At 41.3% G+C, this 24,155-nt stretch overlaps 1 protein-coding gene across 1 annotated transcript in view; it reads right to left on the bottom strand.

Annotated features, from left to right (window-relative positions):
* Positions 1-1,766: 1,766 nt before the first annotated feature.
* Positions 1,767-24,155, bottom strand: part of POLR3B (RNA polymerase III subunit B) — a gene marked incomplete at its 5' end in the record, with an annotated part of 112,874 nt that continues 90,485 nt past the window's right edge. The window contains 5 exons of the mRNA XM_079715886.1: positions 1,767-2,337; positions 7,296-7,469; positions 10,199-10,312; positions 15,537-15,703; positions 16,642-16,745. Coding sequence (XP_079572012.1) covers positions 2,208-2,337; positions 7,296-7,469; positions 10,199-10,312; positions 15,537-15,703; positions 16,642-16,745 — 689 coding nt within the window. The 3' untranslated portion in view covers positions 1,767-2,207. The remainder of the gene's footprint in view (positions 2,338-7,295; positions 7,470-10,198; positions 10,313-15,536; positions 15,704-16,641; positions 16,746-24,155) is intronic.

Raw genomic sequence — 24,155 nt, 5'->3', positions numbered from 1 at the left:
CTATTGGAGTATAATTGCTTTACAATGGTATGTTAGTTTCTGCTGTATAACAAAGTGAATCAGTTATACATATACATATATCCCCATATCCCTTCCCTCTTGCATCTCCCTCCCACCCTCCCTATCCCTCCCCTCTAGGTGGACACAAAGCACCCAGCTGATCTCCCTGTGCTATGCGGCTGCTTCCCACTAGCTATCCGTTTTACACTTGGTAATGTGTATGTGTCCATGACACTCTCTCACTTTGTCCCAGCGTACCCTTCCCCCTCCCCGTGTCCTCAAGTCCATTCTCTATGTCTGCGTCTTTAATCCTGTCCTGGTGCCTCAGTTTCTTTAGCTGTATAAAGGGCATAATCACGCTTGTGAAGTGTTCTTGAATTTCCAGAGCACAGCTAATCATTTGCCCTCGGAGTTCCCTTAGCACTGCTGGGGTTAAGCCTTAGCACTGATTGAGGGACAGCGTTCCTAGCTGATGTCCTGGCCTCCTCCACTGGGTTCTGAGCTCCTTAGGGCAGAGGTCATGTCCTGCCCCTTCTATTCTCAGTACAGGGCCTCACACAAGGGAGGTACCGAGTACTGTGACATAACCCCCATGCCACTCAGCACGCCGTGTGCTGGCAGCTCCTCCCTGTGTTCACTGACGTGGCACGCCTCACAGGGCGGGGCGATGGAGTCTTCAGCAGAGTTGATAAGTGGAGTTGTCACATAACGGGAAATAGTCAGAATCACCCTACAAAGCTCCTTACATGGCCCACAAAGTGCAGTACATATACATTCAATCTAATTCAGTCATCTTTAGGCACCATCACTTTTGAGAATGACAAAGCCAGATGCAAGGAAGGAACCACCGACAGAACCGAAGATCTGGGCATTCAAACTCCTCTGCCCTCAAAATCCTGAGTCCCTGAAGGGAATGGAGACACTTGGAGATGTCTGGGGAAGGTTTACTCCCCTGGAGCGTGTCCTGTGAAGCCTCGAGGACTCTTACACCTGAGTGAGACTGTCAAGGTTGGGTTCTAAAGTCAGTGACTAGCCTGGCTCCCTCTTTTGAAGAGTCCCAGCACACAGTAGCTTGGTAAAGGCTTTGAAAAAGTCCTTGGTATGTTTAACTGGGATACATGCAATTTTTCAACCTTATTTGACACTGGACCTTGATTCCTGTTGGTGTATGATACCTATTAATATTCTGTGGTACATGTTCAATGTGACATGCTGGGAGTGCAGCCTTAGACCACTACTCAAAGCTTTTCTGACTTATTTTATAAACAATCCCTAACACAAATATTTATCTGCCTTCAGGGCACAGCAATTAAGAACAACCTAGAATTGGATGAAGAAGGCTGTCAGATTAAAAACAAAATGGACAGCTAACAGCCTGGCAGGAATGGAAAGGACAGAAAACTTATGGAGCATCCATGTAATTATTTTCAGATATTCAACAAATACTATTGTATGGTACGATCACGGAGGTTCAGAAGAGTAGCAGTCCTTAAGAAAATGTGACATCCTTGGCAAACTTGCTTAAGATGGTAGGAAGACATTTATTATCTTTACCAAGGTTAGAATGAAAAAGTTGGGTACATACAGACAAGGTTCAATTGTTGGGAAAATTTATCTCCTCACCGCACAAGATAAGAACCGCAACCCTCTTACCATTCGCTTTCCCAGCTTCCCGCAGTTGTCTTTCCTTCAGATACTGCTCAGAGCAGCCTCCTGGACAAAGGCCGAGTCAACCAACTCAAAAAGATTCTTCACGTCCTTCCAGCTTCATAAGAATCTGAGTTTTATTTAACCCCAAACATTTTTTTTTTTAAGGAGGAAGGTCTTTCTCATGAGTAAATTTCAAGATACCAGAACATAAATAAAAGTTTATTTATCTTTTAGGTCATGTCCACTTGTGAATCACATTCGGTACATGGATGAGAGACTTTGTTACAGTCCATGTCGTTGGCACCTCCTCCGTGGCCCGAGGCTCGTTGATTGAGGTTGTTCAGCCAGTCTCCTAATGTATAAAAAACCTCTCCATCAATTTTGTGGGGTTTTGTTGTTGTTGTTGTTGTTGTTTGTTTGTTTGTTTTTGCAGAGAAAGAGAACATTCAAAGGAATTATTCCCGGGAGCAGAAGTGGTCCTCATCCCTTCCACCCTTCCGCTTTCCACTGTGTTTAGCATACCGACTATTCTCTTTAAATAACCGTTTTTTCCATCCTTACTCATTGTACTTGGACAGTTTCAACCTGGGGATAATGTTCATCGACTGCAGCTCCTGGAAGAGCAGCTTGCAGGCGTACGGGATACGCAGGGAGGACACGTGGCAGGACGACTTGCAGAAATGGCACCTGAAACCCAAGTCAGCTGTGTTAGACGGACAGCAACTCAGAGGTAGAGGCCTGCACACAGGAAGTGAGGATTTGCTCTGAAAATTCCATGACCATCCTATCAAGTCCATTCGTTTTCTATTCCTCAGTGTTCAGTCACACTATCAAATATGTATGTATGTGCCCCCAAAATAAAAAGAAGCATCCAAGGCAGCACAAGAAAGAACAAAACAATATCACTCCCCCAGTTTTAAAAGCATGGAATTTTAATCAGTACTTCCACACTTCTAGACCTTTCTCCTTAAAATGCAAAATACCTGCCTATGTATTTATTTTGAATGAGGCCCAGAAATCTGAACCTTCTGAAAGTTACTCAGATTTAGACGTTTTTTATTGTTGAAAGAGTTCCAAACTGATTGAATCCATGTCCATGTATTTGAAAAGCACCTACTACTCTATACTATTCTAGACAAGATGCTCAATTTGATTTCTGTCACTGAAATGCTTGAAGTGTGATGGGAAAGAGAAGACTTTCATATAGAAAGGTGGTATCCGATCAAATGCTACCTATTTTTCCAGCACTCTTCAAGCGTGGTTATTTCTCTTAGCCCTGGAAGCCACTGCACTGAACAACGCGCTGGCCCTTGTGCGAAACCAAGGAACCTGTGTGCGTGTGTGTACATTCTCATTTAATCCTCACAACAGCACCTGCTCCTGACCACTGTGCCTGCTCTTCCAATTAGGATTTTCTTTTCCTTCAGGAAGAGCCAGTGAACTGAACCTAGATCTTAGTCAATAGCTACAACTAAAGAAGGGTCCCTGGGGAGAAAGTGAATTATTTTCTCAGGTTTCAGACCAAAATAGAACCTTACCCTATATCTCAAGGGTCTGGGGCATGTGGGACAATAGGTTTCCAGTAAAAATCCTGAGACTTAATATGTAGAAAACTAGGTCATCCCAGTCAACAGGGGGCAAAATGAGTGCAAGAGGAACAGCAACCAGGGCTTAGAAGAGTCAGTGCTGACTGGGGACTAGAGCGAGACTCCTTAGTGAACGGTAAAGGCCCTTCTGGAGGGCGGTAAGGCAATGTGTGTTAAAAACGTAGACACACGTTATTTCACTGAGTAATCACGAAAGTGGCAAAATATGTGCACAAGAATGTTCACAGTCACACTACTTATAACGCATAGTAGCATACGCATACTACTCCGGCATAAAGCAGGAGATGGCTCATGTGTCCAATAAGCAGTTTGTTCTGTGATTACAGGACATTTATGCAGAAGAATCCTGTGCAGCCATTAAACATGATGCTGTAGACCCACATTAGTGAAATGTAAAGGCGTCCAGGACACACTGTGGAGTAGAAAAAGCAGTTTGCTAAACAGTGTGATCACAAGGGGGGCGGTCCTCAGATGGGTTTCAGTAAATGTACGAAGTCCCAAAATCATTTGTAACGAGATATTTTGGTGTACATATTTTTACTTTTATACTATCATCAGAATCTCAAAAGGGCTCATGACTGAAAATAAAAAAGGGTACAGGACTACTGGCAAACAGAGATGTCCCCAAAAGAGTCACTAAAATGTTAATAGTGGTCATCTGTGGATGGCAGGAATTAGTGTGACTGTTTGTATTTCTTCTTTATATATGTATCATTAACATTTTTTATAACTTTGAATATTTTACAAAGAGCAGGGATCATTTTCACCATCAGTAAAATAAAGCTTTATTATTTTAGAAAAGAAAAGCATTAAGGCTGAGAATTTGAATATGGTGGTGAGTGAGTATGCAGATATGAACTTCTTGAGGAGAAGAGTATGGAAAAGGGATGAGCCATGATGGACCTGTGCTCGTGTCCTCACTAGGGGACTTGCAGAGGCCTTGACAAGCACTGTGGAGATTTGATTCCATCAACAGTAATAATAGGAACATGGTGGATGACTTTTTCCTAAAAGATTATCTAAAGACCTCTTTAATGCATTATAGTTTAAGAATTATGTTTTTAATGTGCCTGGGTTGATCTAATTTATCCAGGAATCATGTTCATGCTTTAATTAAACTGGAGAAATGGATTTAACTGGGGCAACTTCTTGCTGATTCTCCTGTCCAGTACATTACCTGGTGACTTCAGGTCAAGCTAATCCACTTAAAACTTCCATATGTGCTGATTCATAATCCAGAAAGCCCACTAATCTTCTCTATTATTAAATATTTCTCCATCATTTAAAATGTTCCAATGCATGTATATACATACATGCATATGCATATATATATATACACATAAAGAAAAATATTAAAATTTTTACCCTATTTCTGAAAGATTTCCAAAGAAAGAAACTTGACCCAAACAACAATAAAATAAACTGATTTTTTAGGGAAAAGCAGCAAAAGAAGGAGGCTGTGGCTTCACATGAGGAATGACTGTCCAGTAAAATATCCTCTACGAGCTAATTATCTTAATAGGGATTTTCTTCTCTCAGCAGTTTTCCTCTCTTTTGTGACTTATGCCCTCCATGTCTTCTGCAGAACAACAGTCTTGCTGTAAACATCCCCATAGCAATGCCTTACTAATGTGCAAATCACTGACAAAAGGCCAGTTTCAAGGTTCTGAACTGCTCTAATTACTCAGCCTCCATTGTGCTGTTCATTAAAGACCGACTTCCTCCAACAAACGCCCGTGCTCCCTCCCACACAACCCATCACACACGATCAGGTAACGACGGGAAAATGACAGCATCATTATGCTCCTCTGCCAGAAAGCAGCACGAGCAGGCTGCTAGACTACCAGACTGGATGAGGATTTTTTTCTGTTGGCAACAAGGGTATAAGTAGGCCACTCAAAATCAGACATATGGTATATCCAGGTCTGTTTCATTACAGTAAAGACCCTTAAACAGTGTAACCTGATTTAGTCCTCTTTCAAAGGATTTCAAATACAATATACATTGAACACATGAGCTTCCAAATCAGGCACTGCCATCAGATGATCTCTAAATGAGACAGAAACGAAGCAGGAAAGGAGATATGAATTTAACAGAATAATGTTGGGATCAATTACAGTTTATGTTAGTTTCCCTGAGTATTCAGAGGAATAGAGGGGAAGGTTTTCAAAGTGCATGAAGGAAGCTGGTCTACTGCTTCCTTTCTTTTTCTCTCTCTCTTTCTCCCTTTCTCTCTCTCTTTCTTCTTCCGTTAGGGGGCATGGGAGGGAATGTGAGGAGAATGGAGAAGCAAAGGAAACTCTTTTTGAAGTTTCATGGTCCCTGTTCTTAATAAAATGACTCCTCTGTACCATCTTTTCAAAATAAATTACTTAAAAATCCTTGTGCCAACTTTGAAGACCTAAGACCTAGGTTCCAGGCACCTTCCTATTATACTTTTTTGTTGCTGTTGTTACACAACCAGGACAATAAAATGCAAACTCAATATGCATTTCAAAAGACAAAAAGACATCTCAGAATTGAAACATCTGCTCCATGTCCCTGATATGAGAAACATCCAGGCTTATGCTTAGAATAATGTCACCTCATCCCTGCCACCTTATGAAAGGAACAGACTGCAAATAGCCACCTCTTGCGTTAGTTTTTAAAATGAAACTATTTCTTCACAGACAAGAAGAAACAGACAATGATTTCTTCTCATTAACTCTTCTACACCAAGAAAATCATAAAATAATTGGCTAAAGGGTTTTGTCATTTAACTAGCAAGGTGTATACTGTGTTCTAAGAAGCTCACTCATTCCGACTCTTGATTTGCTTTCATTCGCCAAGAAACTGGCAGCGTAAGACGGCAAAAAGTTGGGGCTCTCTCTGGAAGGAGGCTTTGATGGGGAGCTCGATGGGAAAAAGGTGGCCTCTGTATTCCTCAGACTCTGGCAATGAACGCTCATCTGGGCCTAACCCTGTCCTTCTGAGGATGCCCCACCCCCGCCCAGGGAAAAGGGGCTCTGGGAGGGTGGGTGAGGGCTGATGAGGGAGTTGAGGCTATTTCCTGTCCCCGCAGCATCTGCCTTATATACTTGTTAGACCTCATTTCTGATGGAAGAGTTGAGTAGAGACTGGGGAACTACCAGCCCTCCTGCCTATAGGAGTACTTCGGGGCTCTGGATCATGACTAACCCTAAACAGAGCAGCTGCCCTTTGGTGGTAGAGTGGAACCATTACAAGGAGGAAAGGTGTTCTAACTATACAAACACCAACAAAAAAATATGTAGCAACATCTTTTAAGCTGGCCTTTGTGTACTGAGCTCTACACAGAAATTACAAATTTTATGAATTACATAATTTACCTATTGACAATCCTAAGCAATTATATTTTATTTAGCATCAACCAGGTCACAGGCTGGAGAAGCAGGGGTAAACAAGACAGACTGGAGTTAGAATGAGCTAGAAGATAAGCTCCCTGTGAGCAGCCATTCATCCGTCTTACTCCCCACTGTATTTCTGGGGCCTAGAACAGTGTCTGGACTTAGCAGATTCTTACTAAATGTTTGTTGAGTGAATGACTGAGACAGACATGGTCTCTGTCTTCATGGAATTCACAGTCCAAGTGTAAAGCAGAGAGAGTACAGACAACGTCCTGGCTCTGTCACCAACTTGCTATAAGAGCTGGGGCAACATACCTGGTTCTTTGGGTTTGAGGTTAAACGAGGGCATTCAACACAGTCTTCTATTAAAGGCTGCTAGTTAAAATATGCTGTAATTCTGAATCTGCTAGTATTTTTACAGATAAATAGTGTTATAAAAGGTACTCAAGATAATATTAAAAAGAAAACAAAGTCTCCTTGGGAGCTTAAACTCTAGTGGCTGTAGACAGCAGAACATTATTAGGCAGACAAACTAAGCATGTACATACAGAATCCCCAATTCCAGGAATGTCTGGATGGGGAAGGCTGGAGAATATGTGGGCATGATCCAAACTCTGAGCTGTGATTTAAGAGGCAAGGGATGTGGTATGAGAGACATGTGGTATCCACTTACCAGCCGGAGTACCCAAGAAGTCCGCACTGCCCACAGACATCAACCTCAAAGGCATCACTTGAAATCATCAGTCTCTCCAGTAAAAGCATACTTGCTCCATAACCGATTAAACAGTCACGTTCCATTTCTCCAAGACGCAAACCACCATCACGAGATCGACCTTCAGTAGGTTGTCTTCGAAACAAGTTAGACAAATGTGTCATTATTATACTAAACAAACAAAGAGGCAGCATCACATGCTAGCTAAGAGCACAAGGCTTCAGAGTGGGCTCACCGGGATTCAAACTGCTTTTAGACAGTGACCAAAAGCAGGCTGCCCAGCCTCTCAGCCTCATTTGTAAAATGCATGTTAGACAACCTATCCCAAAGAGGCTTAAAGGAGAAGAGATGTAACACTAGTGGTTGCTATTATTATTATTAGATAGAAATAATAATTACATAGTCTTCTGGGATATAATAATAAATTAATATATAATCATATAAAACAACAGTCTAGCATTACTATTACCATCACTTTCATCATTATTAGCACAGTACAGTCCTCAAATCAGGGGAGAATGTCTTTTGAGTACTTTCAAAGATGTCTCAGTTCTGTTATTTAAAGGCAGAAAAACTAAGCAGAACGCACTATGGAAGAAACGTGGGTCCCCAATTGTTATTGCCAGGGCTCCAGGGAAGAGCTTTACTATTAAGAAATAAATTAAGCATGGAAAGAAGCGAAGAGAGTTTTATAAAACTTGGAATAGATCAGGAATCATCTGGAAGGATGGAGTACCTGAGCCAGATGGGAGGTTCCCCAGAGACTGGGAAAGTTCTGTGTGTCCCATTCAGGTCGTTCCTTCTTGTATGAGAACTGGGAAGCTATTAGCCCCCTGAATGGACTCCCTGCGGTTTATGTATCTGCTGGGCTTGAGAATACTTTAAAAGGTTAGGAATCCAAGACCCAGAGATCTAGGTAAAATTAGGGGATTCTGAAACAACTCAGGCAAACCCACCTAGATCCCACCTAGGTACTGATGACAGAAATTATTAAAAAAAAAAAAAAAAGTAAAGAAAAGAAAGAGAAAAAGAAAAAAGTGAGTTCCCTGGCTGGTTGATTTTGGAGTGACAGTCCTTAGAGGTAGTCTGAGCGGGAGTGGACTATAAACCTCTTGTTTGCTTCATTCCATAGCATTTTTGATCTTTGTTGTTGCCTCCAGTTTCCCAAAGAGTTAAAAAGGTAAACACAGTGTACACCAGCACATGCTGAAATGTTCCCTTCTGTTGTTGAAAGTTACAATGGGAAATCAAATCGTAGATTATTTGTTGAAAGAAAATGTACCTATGAAAAACTTACAAATAGGTCTAAATAAACACAGTATAGTAGCCACTTCATAACTGAGCACGATATCTATGTTTTTATCTAGGGTGGGAGTCGGGGGCATCCCTACACCTGTGGTCACTGGACAAGTGAAGGGGGTCTGATCACATGTGGGCAGAACCCAAAACTTGGATTTTAACCAACTGAGATCAGACTACAAATACACTCCAGGCAGATTCATATGGAATACCCAAAAGTAATTCCAAAGCAGCAACGTTTTTTACACAAGGCAAAAAATAGGAAACATATTTTGAAATATGTTACTCTGAATAGTTTTTCTTTGTTTTTGTTGTTTTGTTGCTTTTTTTGGCCGTGCCGCACGGTTTGTGGGATCTTAGTTCCCAGACTAGGGATCGAACCCAGGCCCTAGGCAGTGGAAGCGCAGAGTCCTAACCACCGGAGAATTCCCGGAAATAGTTTTTGGATGTTGTAACTGAAATGGAAGTTCTGGAGGGGACAGCATTCAGGGGAGAGTTGCAGTGCCAGGTCAGAGTGAGCAGGGGAGTGGATATTTGTTGAGTCTCTCCCATGAATTGGCACTGTATACATTCTATTTTAAAACATCTGACATTCACCAGCATGCTGCAAAGTGGGAATTACTGTCTCCACTTCATATACGGGAAAAACTGAAGCCGAGAGGAGCTAAGTGATGTGTCCAAGGCTGGTGGAAGTGGTATAAGGTGGAGATGAGTTCACATCCATGTCTGTATGTCTCCTCGGGCCCACCCTCTCTGGCAACCTTGGCACTACTGCCAGATTGAGCCGGGTCACTCTCGTGGTGAGAACTGACCTGTGCATTGTAGGATGTTCAGCTGCATCCCTGGTCTCCACCCACTGGATGCCAGTAGCTTCCTCACCACCCGCCAGTTGTGACATCCCAAAATATCTTCAGACATTGTCCAATGTCCCCTGGGAGGCACAATCGCCCCTGGGTGAGAACCACTGCCCTAGACCCTGCTTCTCCAACTGGAAGATGTAGTACTAAGAACATGTGAAACCTAGTATTTATAATTCCCTTTCCCAACAACTGTACCCATTCATCAACACACAGACATTGTGGCTTGGAATTGAGGACACACTGGTGAAAGGGCACATGTGGACCTTAACCTCCCGGAGCTTCTTCTAATAAGCATGCAAGTACAGGTGCCTTATGCTCCCGTAACAGTTTTAAAAAATGACAGTTGTGGCCTCGCTACCAAATAATGTATGTATGTGTTTTCTGTGTACACATGCGAGCATTCAGGTGTATCGATATGTGTTCATGTAAAGTGTACCTACATTCCTATACTTGAACCTTGTAATACAGGACAATATTTAAACTGGTGCATAAATGCAAATGAATCTGTGAGGAGACTACTGGCAAGACCTACGGTGGGCTTGCTCTTGCACCTATGAATTGATTTTTAATTGGTTGCTATTTTTTCATTTTAATCAGACGTATGTGATTTTTGATGCCTAACACCCCAAATTTTGACATCTGCCTATTGCTATATCCGAGAAATGCAAGGTAGACTTAACCGCATTATAAATGCTTTTCTCTTACCTGGTAAGGACAGCTCGTGGTCCCCGGGCCCGGGCATGCATCTTATCGAGCACCATGTGTTTCAGTTTCTGATAGTACACGGGGCCAAAATAGATGTATGCTTCCAAGGGTTCACTGCAAGAAAGGTCAGAGTTTTAGGTTAAGAAACTAAGTTTGGGCTAACAAGAGACAGCCTTTTCTAGGACTCATCACTGGCAGGCCCTTATTTATGAACAAGTTTATGACTGAATGAATGGAAGAGAGTGATTTTCAGTCTGCAGTGAACAAATATGCTAGAACTGAAAATATAAAAGTACCATGGATGCAATAAAAGATGCATTGTTCAATTAAGAAATAAAAATTTATGAACATTGGGGTGCAGTATATTTTCAAATTAGTTTTGTTTTTTTTGGATATATACCCAGGAGTGGAATTGCTGGGTCATATGGTAATTCTATTTTTAGTTTTTCGAGAAACCTCCGTACTGTTTTCCACAGTGGCTGCACCAACTTACATTCCCACCAACAGTGTATGAGGGTTCTCTTTTCTCTACATCCTCGCCAACATTTGTTATTTGTGTTCTTTTTGATGACAGCCATTCTGACAGGTGTGAGGTGATTCTCACTGTAGTTTGATTTGCATTTCCCTAATGATTAGCGATGTTGAGCATCTTTTCATGTGCCTGGTGGCCATCTGCATGTGCTCTTTGGAGAAATGTCTATTCAGTTCTTCTGTCCATTTTTAAATCGGGTTTTTGCTTTTTTTGATGTTGAGTTGTATGAGTTGTTTTTATGTTTTGGATATTAACCCCTTATTGGTCATATCATTTGCAAATATCTTCTCCCATTCAGTAGGTTTTCTTTTTGTTTTGTCGATGGTTTCTTTTGATGTGCAAAAGCTTTTCAGTTTAATTAGGTCCCATTTGTTTATTTTTGCTTTTGTTTGCTTTAGAAGATGAATTCAAAAAAATATTGCTGCAATTTATGTCAAAGAGTGTTTTGCCTATGTTTCCTCTAGAAGTTTTATAGTATCCAGTCTTACATTTAAGTCTTTGATCCACTGAGTTTATTTTTGTATGTGTTAAAGAATGTTCTAATTTCATTCTTTTTTATGTAGCTATCCAGCTTCCCCAGCACCACTTACTGAACAGACTGTCTTTTCTCCACTGTATATTCTTGCCTCCTCTGTCATAGATTAATTAACCATAAGTGTGTAGATTTATTTCTGGGCTTTCTATCCTGTTCCATTGATCTGTGTGTCTATTTTTGTGCCGGTACCATAATGTTTTGATTATGGCAGCTTTGTAGTATAGGCTGAAGTCAGGGAGCATGATTCCTCCAGCTCTGTTCTTCTTTCTCAAGATTTTTTTGGCTATTTGGGGTCTTTTGTGTTTCCATACAAATTTTAAAATTATTTACAATTGCCAAGGTATGGAAGCAATCTAAGCGTCCATCAACAGATGAATGGATATGTGGTGTATGTGTGTGTGCGTGTGTATATATATGTGTGTATATATATATGTATATATATATATATATATACACACGCACACACACACATACACACACACACACACACACACACAATGGAATGCTACTCAGCCATAAAAGAGAATGAAATTTTGCCATCTGCAGCAACATGGATGGACTTGGAGGGCATTATGCTAAGTGAAATAAGTCAGACAAAGACAAACACTGTATGATATCACTTAATGTGGAATCTAAAAAAGACAACAAATTAGTGAATAAAACAAAAAAGAAGGAGACTCACAGATATAGAGAACAAACTAGTGGTTACCAGTGGGGAGAGGGAAGGGGGAGGGGCAGTATAGGGGTAGGAGAAAAGGGTTGTTATGGGATTATATGAAATCATGTGTGAAACTTTTGAAAACTGTAAAGTACCATAGAATTTAAAGAATCGTTCATTCAATTAAAAAAATAGTGAAAAAAAATTTAAACAGGTTGTGAAACAGTGTGAACAAGACAGTCCCTCCTTCACTGCTGCCACCCTCGTCAGGCCACCACCCTTTCTTGCCTGGACTACTGCAGACAATACTCCAGTTGGCCTCCTTGCTTCCACTCTTCTCCCTCAACAATCTATTCTTCACACAACAAGCCAGAGTGATTCCTTCTAAATCATAAATCATAGCAGGTCATTTTTCTGCTCTAAATTCCCAATGGTTTCCCAATACATTCAGACTCTGCGTCACACAAATATTGTGTCACGGCCACAAGGTTTAACACAAACTGGCTCCTGTCCACCTGACTCATTTGCTATTCCCCTTCCGCACCGCTCATTCTACTCCAGCAGCACTGGCCTCTTCATTGTTCCTCAAATGTAGCGAGCCCGTCTGCCCCAGGACCTTTGCGCTTACTGTCAGCTCTGCCTGAAACATTCTTCCACCAGCTATTCACATGGCCCTGCCAAACCCTTCACCTCCTCCAAGAGGTGCGCCCCAATCACATTCTCTAGAGGCGCCTTCCTCCCACCCCAGCATCACAGTGCCAGTGCGGTCTCAACTCTCACCTTGGTTTTATGTTCTTCAGAGCACTTGTCACCGTTTGCTATTAAAGTACACATTTGTTATTTCTCTAATTATCGCCTGTTTTCCCCAGAAGTAAACGCCGCAGAATAAGCACTTCATCTCCTTGTCGCTGCGGCCCCTGCACTAATAACCCTGCCTGGCACACAACAGATACTCAGTAAACGTCTGTCACAGAGCTGACTCATGAGCCTTTAGAAAATCTGTAGTAAGAGTTTTAAAAGAGAGTGAATATTTAAGTGCTTTGACAGTGGAAAGAAAATTTTTTTTTAAATATAAATTTATTTATCTTTGGCTGCGTTGGGTCTTCGTTGATGCGCGTGGGCTTTCTCTAGTTGAAGCGAATGGGGGCTACTCTTCATTGCGGTGCACGGGCTTCTCATTGCAGTGGCTTCTCTTGTTGCGGAGCATGGGCTCAAGGTGCACGGGTTTCAGTAGTTGCGGTGCCTGGGCTTAGTAGTTGTGGCTTGCAGGCTCTAGAGCACAGGCTCAGTAGTTGTGGCGCACGGGCTTGGCTGCTCCAAGGCGTGTGGGATCTTCCCAGACCAGGGCTTGAACCCATGTCCCCGACATTGGCAGGCAGATTCTTAACCACTGTGCCTCGAGGGAAGTCCCTGCATAAAGTCCCTGAGATAAAGAGCTCTTTATCTCAGTTTTCTTAGTTGTACAACAAGGGGGCCAGACTAAGGTTCTTTCCAGCTTTAATAATAAATGATTCTAATTCCTCCACTGTATGGCTGCTCACAGTAGAATTTCTAGAACTCTGTCACCTAATGCCATTCTATCATTAACTGAATAAAGCCATATGCAATTTTTCCTCCTAGCTATGCTCGAAAATGTGACAAGGGATGAAAGCTGGTGGGTGAATATGTTTGTAAGCCCTTTATGAAACTTTCAACTAACAAGCTAAGGTAGTGTTTCTCAAACTTTGCAACTGAGATGAATGGCAAAGAAATGAAACCACTTATTGGCTGGGGGCACTGGGGAAGGTGGTGAAGACAGAGCCTACAGCTGTCCATAGGAAGCAGAGCACAACCCATCCAAACCTTCCAGTAAAATTATGTTCAGAAGGTCCACCAAATTGATTCACTGGTTTTGCATACTTTCTGGTCAACTACTGCATTATTTCTGGATGAGAAGCAAAGGCTAAAATGATCAGTTTAGCAGTGATAACTGTTTTTTTGAAATGGACCTTAGTTACTTCACTGAATCATTTTTGAAATGGACCATCACTCTTTTCCTGTAATGCGATTTCCTATAACACCTCAACTAAAGAAATCCACATTATTACAAGTCTAGATAGGTCATTTGAGAAAGCAGGCAATATTTTTAACAGATACAGATTTTGGCCATTTTCATCATAACTGGATAGTCTATTTGCAGCGCTAACATCAAACTCTGTGTTCTCACACATGCTTCCATGCTGAGTTTCACTTGTGCTCAAGCAGTTTGAAACCTCAGAAGAGCGGCATAAATGCTATGTCCCAGAGTTTTATCTGGCATAAAATATGTAAGTGGGTCTTAATTTAAGCAACTGATTTGATCCTTTAAAACCATGTGTGAGTCAAGTTTGAAAACCTGATCATTCAGGGTAACCTCAGGGACATCTGTTTCTCCAGGGAACCAGGAAGACCCAGCGCTCTGCTGTGTCTCCCTTCAGGCTGCTTTCCAGCCTCCCCTCAGGCTGCAGACGCTGCCTCTTCCACTTCCCTGAACTTCCCAAGCTCTGCCCCTTGTCAGGTGTTCAACACGCTTCTCCCCTGCGTGAAACACTCTCCAAATGTCTCTTCTCAGCCTTCGTATCTCCACTGAAATAGCCACCTCCTCACAGGGGTCTTCTAACCTATTCTTTGCTTTCATTTTGGTGAGAGCTATTTGTACTTGTATTGATTTGTTTTCATTCCTTTATTCAACAAACATTTATGGAGTGCCTGCTGTATGTCAGGCCCTGTGCTAGACACTGGAAATAAAACAGTAAACAAAAGAGACAAGCCCCGCTCTCATGTAGGTTACATTCCCATTGGAGAGACAGATAATGATATTATATGGTATTATTACATTACTTGATAATGATGAATGCTACAGAGAAAAATACAGCAGGAAATGGGCAACACTGAGTTGTGGTTTTAAAGTAAGTAGTCAGGGTAGGCCCTGCTGAGAAGTTACCTTTTGTCTTATTTTTTAATGTCTAGTAACGAATCTCAGTGGTCAGCCCCATAGGTCAGGGACCACGTCTATTTTGTTCACTGTTACATACTTAGTACCTAGCACATGTTAGGTGTTTAACACATCATTGGTGAATGAACGGGCAAATGTTAGGCCTCAGGCTATCTGTCAGAGCACTAAGTATCTGATATTCATCATAGTAGTGCAGAGAAAGGCCAACAGTTAAGAGATTTTGTATTATAGACAATTGATGTGTTCTTTAAAAGCTGTGGAGAAATCCTATTTTGGTAAGTAAGATCTTTCTACTTTTTAAATGGGAGCCTTATTGGCAAAAGAGCGCTCCTTAGTTTATTAGTTTTCTAAATTTGGACCTTCTTTTCTCCCCTCCCCCAGTTTCACTGAGATATAATTGACAAATAACAACATGTAAGGTATACAACGTGTTGATGTGATATACACATACCGCAAAATCACTACCACCATAGCTTAGCTGCCACGCCCACCATAAACCTGGATTTTCTTGTATCAGATTTCTTAAAGGAGTAAAGCCGTATATCTTAAGGGATCTTATGCCTTATCATATTTTTACTTTTATCCTTTTACTTTAATAAAATCGTAACCTTCCTTTATGACGTCTAAACACATACTCACCCTGTGATGCCAGATGTAACATAGTCTTTCCCCAAGTAGTTATAACCGTGGCGAACGAGGTCCTCACACACATCCTTCACTTTACTGCCTCCAAACGCGGTGCCGTAGTGGAATCTGCCGTCTAACACGCCGGCCTTGCCCGCCAACAGCTCTATTAACTTTCCCACCTGTGGGATGTGAACAAATTAAGTGAGCACCTTCTTGTGGTTTAGGAATTCTGTCTGTTTATTTAGCTCTGGCCTATTTCTTCCAAAAGATTATAAGACTACTACTATTAATAAGAGTGATAAATCAGTAGTAGCAAATATTTATCCTCTCTTACTGTGACCTAAGTTTATGCCTCCAAGACCCCAATGGGATAGGTACTATTACCTCCCTCAGTTTACATCTGAGGAAACAGAGGGGTTAAGCAACTTTGAAGTCCCACAGCTGGTAAGTGTCAGAGCCAGGATGACAAAATGGTAACCACAGAAAGGGAGATACATTGATACATGGGGTTCTTCTGTTGAGGGGTGAGTTCATCACTCAGAAGACTGCTCTCGAAGGGAAGCCCAGACCTCTCCACACCCCCTCTGTAGAGGAGATTAGCCCCCAATGTCAGGGTCTAGGGACCTATTTATTTGGCAAGAGGTAAAAGGGCCCTTTCTGAAAATCAGTTTCAGGGCCCCAACTCCTCCACTCACTACAAACCAACTGCCTGCCTTTTTCCTTAAAGGCAGCACCTCTGAAAACCGTACTAACTGGGCTTCCCTGGTGGCGCAGTGGCCAGGAGTCCTCCTGCCAATGCAGGGGACACGGGTTCGAGCCCCGGTCCCGGAGGATCCCACGTGCCGCGGAGCAACTAAGCCTGTGAACTGTGGCTGCTGAGCCTGCGCTCTAGAGCCTGCGAGCCACAACTAGTGAGCCCATGTGCCACGACTGCTGAAGCCCGTGCGCCTAGAGCCCGTGCTCCGCAACGAGAGGCCACCGCAATGAGAAGCCCGCGCGCCGCAACAAAGACCCAACGCAGCTAAAAATAAATTAATAAATAAATTTATTTTTTTTTAAAGATAACATTCCTTCTTAAAACAGAAAAACCAAAAAAAAAAAAAAAACCCGTACTGACCGTCATTCGAGATGGGAAGCCATGGGGGTTCATTATGATGTCCGGGCAGATGCCAGAATCACAAAATGGCATGTCTTCCTGAGGGACGATCAAGCCACAAACACCTGGGGGAGAGAGGATTTCATGCCACGTAGAGCCGACCGGCAGAAAGGAAGAGCACAGTACTTAACTGGGATCTCCCCGCTGCCATCTCTATTTCCACTGCTCTCAAACCTTCTCCGTGGTCTCCATTAAGAGTAATAAAAGCAACTTTCAACAATCCTGCTACACGAACAGTTCAAAAACGACTGTCCTTGCAGAAAGGCACTGCAGCCTGCGGGTCGGCCTTCTGGCATGGCACCCAACGTGCCGTCAGGCCGTCTGCCCGGCCTCTCCTGCCCCAGACAGGGGAGAGCGGTGGCTTCCCCACGCCCCAGCCCCGTCGTCGTTCCTGACGCTGCAAGTCAGCGGCAATCTCGCTCCTTGTCAGCCAGTCTGTGATCTGCTACCTAACGTACCCACAGCACAGGAACGCGAGTTCTCTGGCCACCAGAACTGACTGGGCAAGGGATGTGTTTAGACTGTGGTTTTAAAACCTGGGACAAGGAGTCCTTGTGAGTGGCTGATGCGCTGACAGGTCTACCTACTGGCTGCCGAGCCCTGGCTGGTGGGCTGGTTTCTGCCAGGGCTCCCCTGGCCGAGCCTAAGCTGCCCTAGGGAACTGCAATTCCTATAGCTTACGGCACGCTAGAAAAGTGACCTCTGATGGAATTTGTAGAGTTGAACAAGAAAATTAAATGCCAAATTACTCTTGGAAGGCTGGAATTAGAAATGAAATTCTAAGAATGAAAACAAAACCAAACCCCACCAACTCTCTCCACTCTACTGATGGTCTCTTAAATTAGTTGTACTTTATTACTCCCTAAATATTATTCTAACCTGTAAGGGATCTTATTGCTTAAATAGTTTTAAATTCCTCTGATTTCTTTCTTGGTAGAACGACTATACGGGTACAATTTAGATTGTTCACCACAAGCTACCTAATTCAGAATTAGAAAGCTAGTGTACAATGGCATTGGACCAAGAAAAAAATGCTTTTATATTTCTTAACATGAAATTTCTTTTCCTTTGTATACAAAGTTATCAACCATCTGCACCTATTGAAAAGAAACTGTTCTCAAAGAAATGTTTCTTTCCTCAGTTTGATTTCTACATAATTACTCAAACTATTTTAAAATAAAATTTTTGTGCATGTTATAATCACCAAGACCTGAAGTCTAAAGAAAAAGAGTGCCATCTGCCTATTTAACATGGGTTATCCATGTTCAGATTTCCAGTGGCTACGAACGATATGGTAATTCGGTTTATGAAGTTGAATTCTAGAGCATGCCTTTTTGGTTGAAATTGTATTGTTTATTATAAAGAACATATGCTTTCCTACATTAAGCCCAGAAACATTCAGTTCACTTTGTTTCAAATTCAGCTACAATGTGTTAGAATTTAAATCAAGCAGAGTCTGTGACCCTCCTTTCTCCCCTCCAAAAATCCATCTTGTCCACACTGAAATTATCTGACAAAACACTAGGGCTACTGGGAAATCTACTCTGAAAGACATCAAACTGTAAATCTAGGTGCAACCGACAACAACATTGTTTAGCAGTGAACAAAATGTTAAAAACAGCAATTCCTAAAGAGGCCAGTCCCGGGGACGTGCTTGGGTGAGAATGTCACTTTGGCTGGTGAGGAGGTGGAAGGTCCAGCTACATCCCTTAAAAACAAAACTGAAGAAAAGCCTCGGCACCCCTTCAGCAGCAGTTCACAGGGGGATGCTGGCGTCTGCTCAAGAGGAAGCTGCCTGTTCATCCCCGACAAGAGAAGGTGGGAGTGAGGTGCAGGAGGTACAGAAACCCACTGCGGAAGCAGGACATACTCATATTGGGGGAGGGTAAGGAGTGGGATGATTTGCATTTTGTATTCTCAGTCTTAGTTGACAAGTTTAATCAAGCAAATTTAACTTCATTTTGTTATTAAAATGAAAGCAATGCTGCCTCCCCTGAAATCTGAATCTCCAATAACTCTGCTTGAAATCTGATTAATATTTGGTATAGAGATTCCTTTCTTAGGAAGTTATTTTCTTATCAGTCCTTTTCTGACATTGCAGTTTAAAAATACATTGGTTATATAAGTCACTTACAGATTTTTTCATGCCATTATAGGAATGGCTTTGGCCACATCTGAATCAAGGGCACCTGTAAGCCAAAAATTAAATCTTAGCTAACTTAAAATTACTTTAGGCTCTGAAAACCCTTTTATATGCCAAGATGGTTCCCATAGCAGACAGGCCTGTGTTGTTTGTTTTGTGTGAAAGTGAATGATAAAAGATCCATGAAATCGACACAGAAAGCCAGAACAGCAGAAAGAACTGAGGGCTCTCCATCATTGCGGCTTCTACCCTCTGCTGACTTGTGGAACAATGGAAGCTACACATCCAACTGCAGATCTAACACAGCTGTGCATTTCATTAGATGAAGAGCACTAGTGACACAAGTAAATAATTAACTTATTCTGGTCCGCTGACTGTGCTTATGAGACCAGTCATAGCTGACAGATTTTAATACAAGTTAACACAAAGAAACCATAATGAGCTTAGAAGTTAAAACAAAATATTTAGACAGAATTTGATGATCTAGAATCTCAAATTAGACAAATGATTTTTTAAAGTTTGTATTTTACTGAATTCACTTGGTGGGGGGAAGAGAGTTCTCAATCTTAGAACTAGACTTCTCTTTCTTTTTTTAAAGGTATTTCTGTTTCAGAATTATTCAAATCCTTAATTAAAGTAGGAAGGTTTTTTTCTTATTTTTTCAAATGAAAAATTAAAACTCTGGTTTCTCCAGGGACAGAGGCATAAAAATCTCTTCCAATATTTAGAACTCTTAAAAGTTATAGTTACTTTCCTTTAACACTGGTTTAAAAATGTAAATGATATGCAGTACGCTTCAGTGTGTTAACACTCCCCTGGATCCTTGAAAAGGGGATGGACTACAAATAAACCATATCTAATGGAAGCTGTTGTGAAACAATTACTGATTCATACCTTAAATGCTTACACAGCATTTCAGATTTTAAAATAAAATTTCATCCCCCGGCTCATGCTGGTGTCTCGACTCCATTGTTTATAGCACAACCTCCTGGCAGTGAATTGCAAATACACCAGTTTAACAGGCCCGGGAACACTTAATGCCCTCATAGGGGCCAAATGGGAATTAGACCACAGATTACACTACTGAACTTTTAACAAATGAAAACAGACAATAAGGAAAAACTGGAACACAGAAAGTTAGAGCAGAAAGGTTCTACAGATACCCAGTCAATAAAATATTACTCCATCACCGTCAATCTTAATTTCAAGTTGTAAAGGTAAAGAATTTAGGGAGTCTCAGGAAGCCACAAATCTCACCACCAAGCCACACAGGAAAGGCAAATCTGGGGATCCACTGCCACAGTTCTCTGTGTCACGGCCCCTACACTGGAGGCTCTTACACCAATTTGTTATTTCTATTTCTGTGGCCTCACAGAACACGTAAATCATTTTAAGAATACCCAGCAAAAGTCCAGTTAATCTGATAAATCACTCTTAGAAAGTATTTCTAATTGTAAACAGCAACTCACTTGTTCAAAAGTCATTTGTGGACTTTTTTAAAAACTAGTCTTAGTGTAATGGATCCATCTCAATCCAAATAGGAAAAAAAAAAAAAAAGTAAGAACGTGAGAAAAAAGATAAGGAAGAAAACTAAAGCATTACATTACCATATAAAGACAGGAAAGCAAGTAACAACTGGCAAAAGACAACTGTAATAACATCTTTAATCTGAGATCTGTTTTTGGTGTGACTTTAACGTGTTGAGAACCAACTAGCAAAGGGTTTTCTCTTTTGTTGATAGCCAGGTCTCCCCTTAGGATCACACTCTGCTTCACTTTTTAATTTAAAAAATTTTTATTTAGCAAGTCTACCTTCTATGTAACCACTTTGGGATTAAATTTCTCACTCTCAGGTTGATATATATTTTCACTCTTCCTTTTCTGAGTGAGAAAAGAGAATCATTTCCCTCGATGCCCTCAGTTAATAAGCTGTGTGACAAATGCTGTGACGGAGGCGGGGGATACGAAGAGGTTCAGGGACTTGAGTCCACTCAAGAGGTGTCCCACGCAGAGGAGCCTAACTGAATACTGACCATGAAAACACCTGGATAGTTCAGCTTACCACGTTCTAATGCTCTAAGAGATGCAGAGCAAATCAGGCAGTATGTCCTGCTGAAATAACACTAATCAGACTCTAAACTGCCTACTTTTACTTTCTGTGAGTACGTTAGACAAGACTTTTCGTTTCTGCACAGTTTAACACTCTGTCACTAAGCAAAGGTGAAATGATGTTCCGATGCTTCTCTATCAGTCCTAGTGCAAGAAGAGGGTTGGTGTTTGGTGAAGGAGTGATCACTGTATTAATGCCCAGTATTAATGAGGTTCATAAATGGGGGCCGGGGGGACGTGATCTATAACGGGCTCATCACCCCTTGGACACTCAGACCTGTGTAGGGTGGGACATCCTGGAATTGGGTGACCTTAATTTGTCTCTGTGCTGTTCAACTGATATTGTTACCTTCGGGATAAAGCACCACTTTCTGGTGAGCCTTAGCTGTTTGGTCTTTGGAATGGGAATAATTAGCACCTATCTCATGAGGCAATTGTGTTAGAAGAACAGATGAGCTAATGTCTGAGAGGTACTTTAAGGTCCTCAGAGAAAGGCGGCATCTAAATACCAGGAATTATTATTATATAAGAAACCGAATTACTCTCAGCAGGAAGCAAACTAGCAACGCAAAGGAGACCAACTGAATGAATGGAAGGGGCAGATGCAGTTGCACTAACTGTGGCTGAAGAGACCGAAAAGCAGCTCACTCCGCCGGGCTCTTCAGATCATTTCACACGATCAGGATGGTGTCCCCTAATAACTTCAGAACTTCACAGGACCTGCGCTGCGGATTTCCAGGGCAGAGTAGCTTGCTGCTGATGGATATGGTGGTAAACAGGGCCGAAGAAGCAGGAGGAATGCTTTCAAGTTCGACTGTTCGTGTTAAATAAGAAATGTTTCTACTTTGAACAAACGCATCTCGATAAGCCTTTACATATTCAGAAATGTAAATCTCTAAATCGAAACGTGAAGGCTAACACAGGTGGTTACTCCTTTCCTCCTTTCCCCCTTTCCAGTTATTGAATTAACCTTCTTTTATTCTCACACCACCACCTTAAATAATCCCAAGGGGGAGGGGAGGAGACAAAAACTGTTGAATCATATTAGCTTTGTTCTGTTGTTGAATCGCTTCCAGATCTATCACATCACTTGCCATATCCCGGTTGACATAATTTTAATTCGGCTCTTCCTTACATGTTAACAGATAAATAATGCATAAGAAAACTTGATTAGCTTTCTTATTAAAACATCACTCTAAATGAGAGGAGGCGCTAGAAGACAATACAGTTTTTACACGGCTTTCCCATGAGCAGTTGAATGGTTTGATGTGATAAATTTGCATAGTCTGAAGCACACAAAGGGCTGATTAATTGAAACCCTTACAATGCTTCTGGAAGCAGCTATTGTAAAACAATAACCATAGGAACTTTACAAAATACACATGGCTGAATGTGTCAAGAGCTTAATAAAATGTGTTGAGGCTACACTATTTGGAAACAGAATTGGAGATTTTTATTCTGGGCCATAAAACACTAAACACCCTAATTTCAAAGCTTTACTTGGATATTTACTGAAAGGTCAGAGGGTTACTGGCTAGCTACCGAAGACCAAAATTTGTTCTTAAAAAACTAAATTAAATAAAATCTTCTCGAGGTGTCTATGTGGACAAAATCATCTTGATTTCAAACATTAAAGTAAGAGCTGCCAGAACTTCTTTTTGGAACAAAACTCTGAAGGATTGTCTGGCATCATATACCTTATCTTGGGGCTCACACTGTTAGCTCCATCGGCCCCCTTCTCCCCACCCACTTGGAGTCTTTCATTCAAGCAGGATCAAGCAAAGTAGGGAGCCAAAGACATCCAGACTTTGAAGCTTCAGACTAGCAGAGGGGATTTTAGACAGTCTCAAGTGCTACATGAGTACAAGGTGTTATTATTATTACTTTAAATCAGAGTCTTTTCATTCTCTCAATTTTAGAGAACATAATATAGAGAATGGAAATAACAAGTGAAGGTCTGGAAAAGGCAAAGTTTTTGCCCAGCCCTGTTTAACAAACAAACTTTCCTCTTGGCTTTTCTGCCACACACAAATTAATATTTTCTTACTTCCCACAGCCTCTTCATACCTACTGTATAAAGATTCTTTAATGTGTTGGAAAGTCAGGGTACACTTTTTTTTCTTCTAATAAACATTCAGTTAATATCTTAATAAATTAATTTAACAGGTTGCTGAATAACTTTTATTAATGCAAAATGGAGGCAAGTGACCTTATAATGAAACTTTTGTTGAACAAGAGAGGGCCAAAGACGAACCTTCCAAACAATGTTACCCTTAAATGCATAATCCTTATGAACTGATACTGTGAAAAAACTGCATTTAGTAAGACTCTATTTCTATTTTAAAACAAAGTTTGACTTCACTGCACTTAAACTAGCTGTCTGAGGATTTAGGGGGCGATACTGAGGAGTGTATACCATTATCTCAGATTTGCAGTTATTAAAAAGCTTCTGTTTGCCAGGACAAACACTCTTGCTCAAATACAGTTTTTCCTCTCCTTTGGAATACTGTTTGGTATTGCTGCCGATTCTGTGATCTACAGGACCTTTGTTGGAGGTGCTAATCCTTTTTCACATGAGAGACTGAGAAATGTTCTTTCAGAGAAGTGATATATTTGCCTTTTTTCCCCCTACATCAAAGGAGTCCACTTTTTCCTCCCTCATTGTGAATGGCAGCAAAAGTAAGAGGAAATCTGGAAATATAATAATTTGGTTTCCTGAGCAATGAAATGAAATTTGACTTGGGGAATTCCTTAGGCTGACAGATAATTTCTGTTAAAGGATTAAAAAATAAAACAAACAAACAAAAAACCCAACTGAGCAGGAAATCTGCTCACCCTTCTAATAAATGTTCTAACCATCATAGAAAGCAAGGCTCTAGATAAAAGTGTTTGCCTTTGATGAGCTCCCTTCATATAGAACTTATGCCAAAGTTCAAGAGGCTTACATAACTTATTTTGATTTTAATGAGAATTCTAGTTCCAAACATGACTCCAATCAGCATTCTATGTGAATGTGTCTTCCTATCTTTAACTCTATCTATAACGCTGATCAAGGAAGAATGTGAAGAGAAAACATGAAGAACATTCCAGACCCATCTCTGCTCTCTTTTCCCCTGTGGAGCATCATTATGCATCTATTATGTAAGTCATGGCTTCACTCTGAAGTACCTGGAAGTCTAGAACACTTGGGAAAGGAGATCAAGACTTTGGGGTTCTAATATTTT

Source organism: Hyperoodon ampullatus, assembly GCF_949752795.1.
Source record: "Hyperoodon ampullatus genome assembly, chromosome: 11".
Classification (NCBI taxonomy): Eukaryota; Metazoa; Chordata; class Mammalia; order Artiodactyla; family Ziphiidae; genus Hyperoodon; species Hyperoodon ampullatus.
The sequence above is the reverse complement of the archived record's forward strand: the minus strand, read 5'-3'. Positions and strand labels throughout refer to the sequence as shown.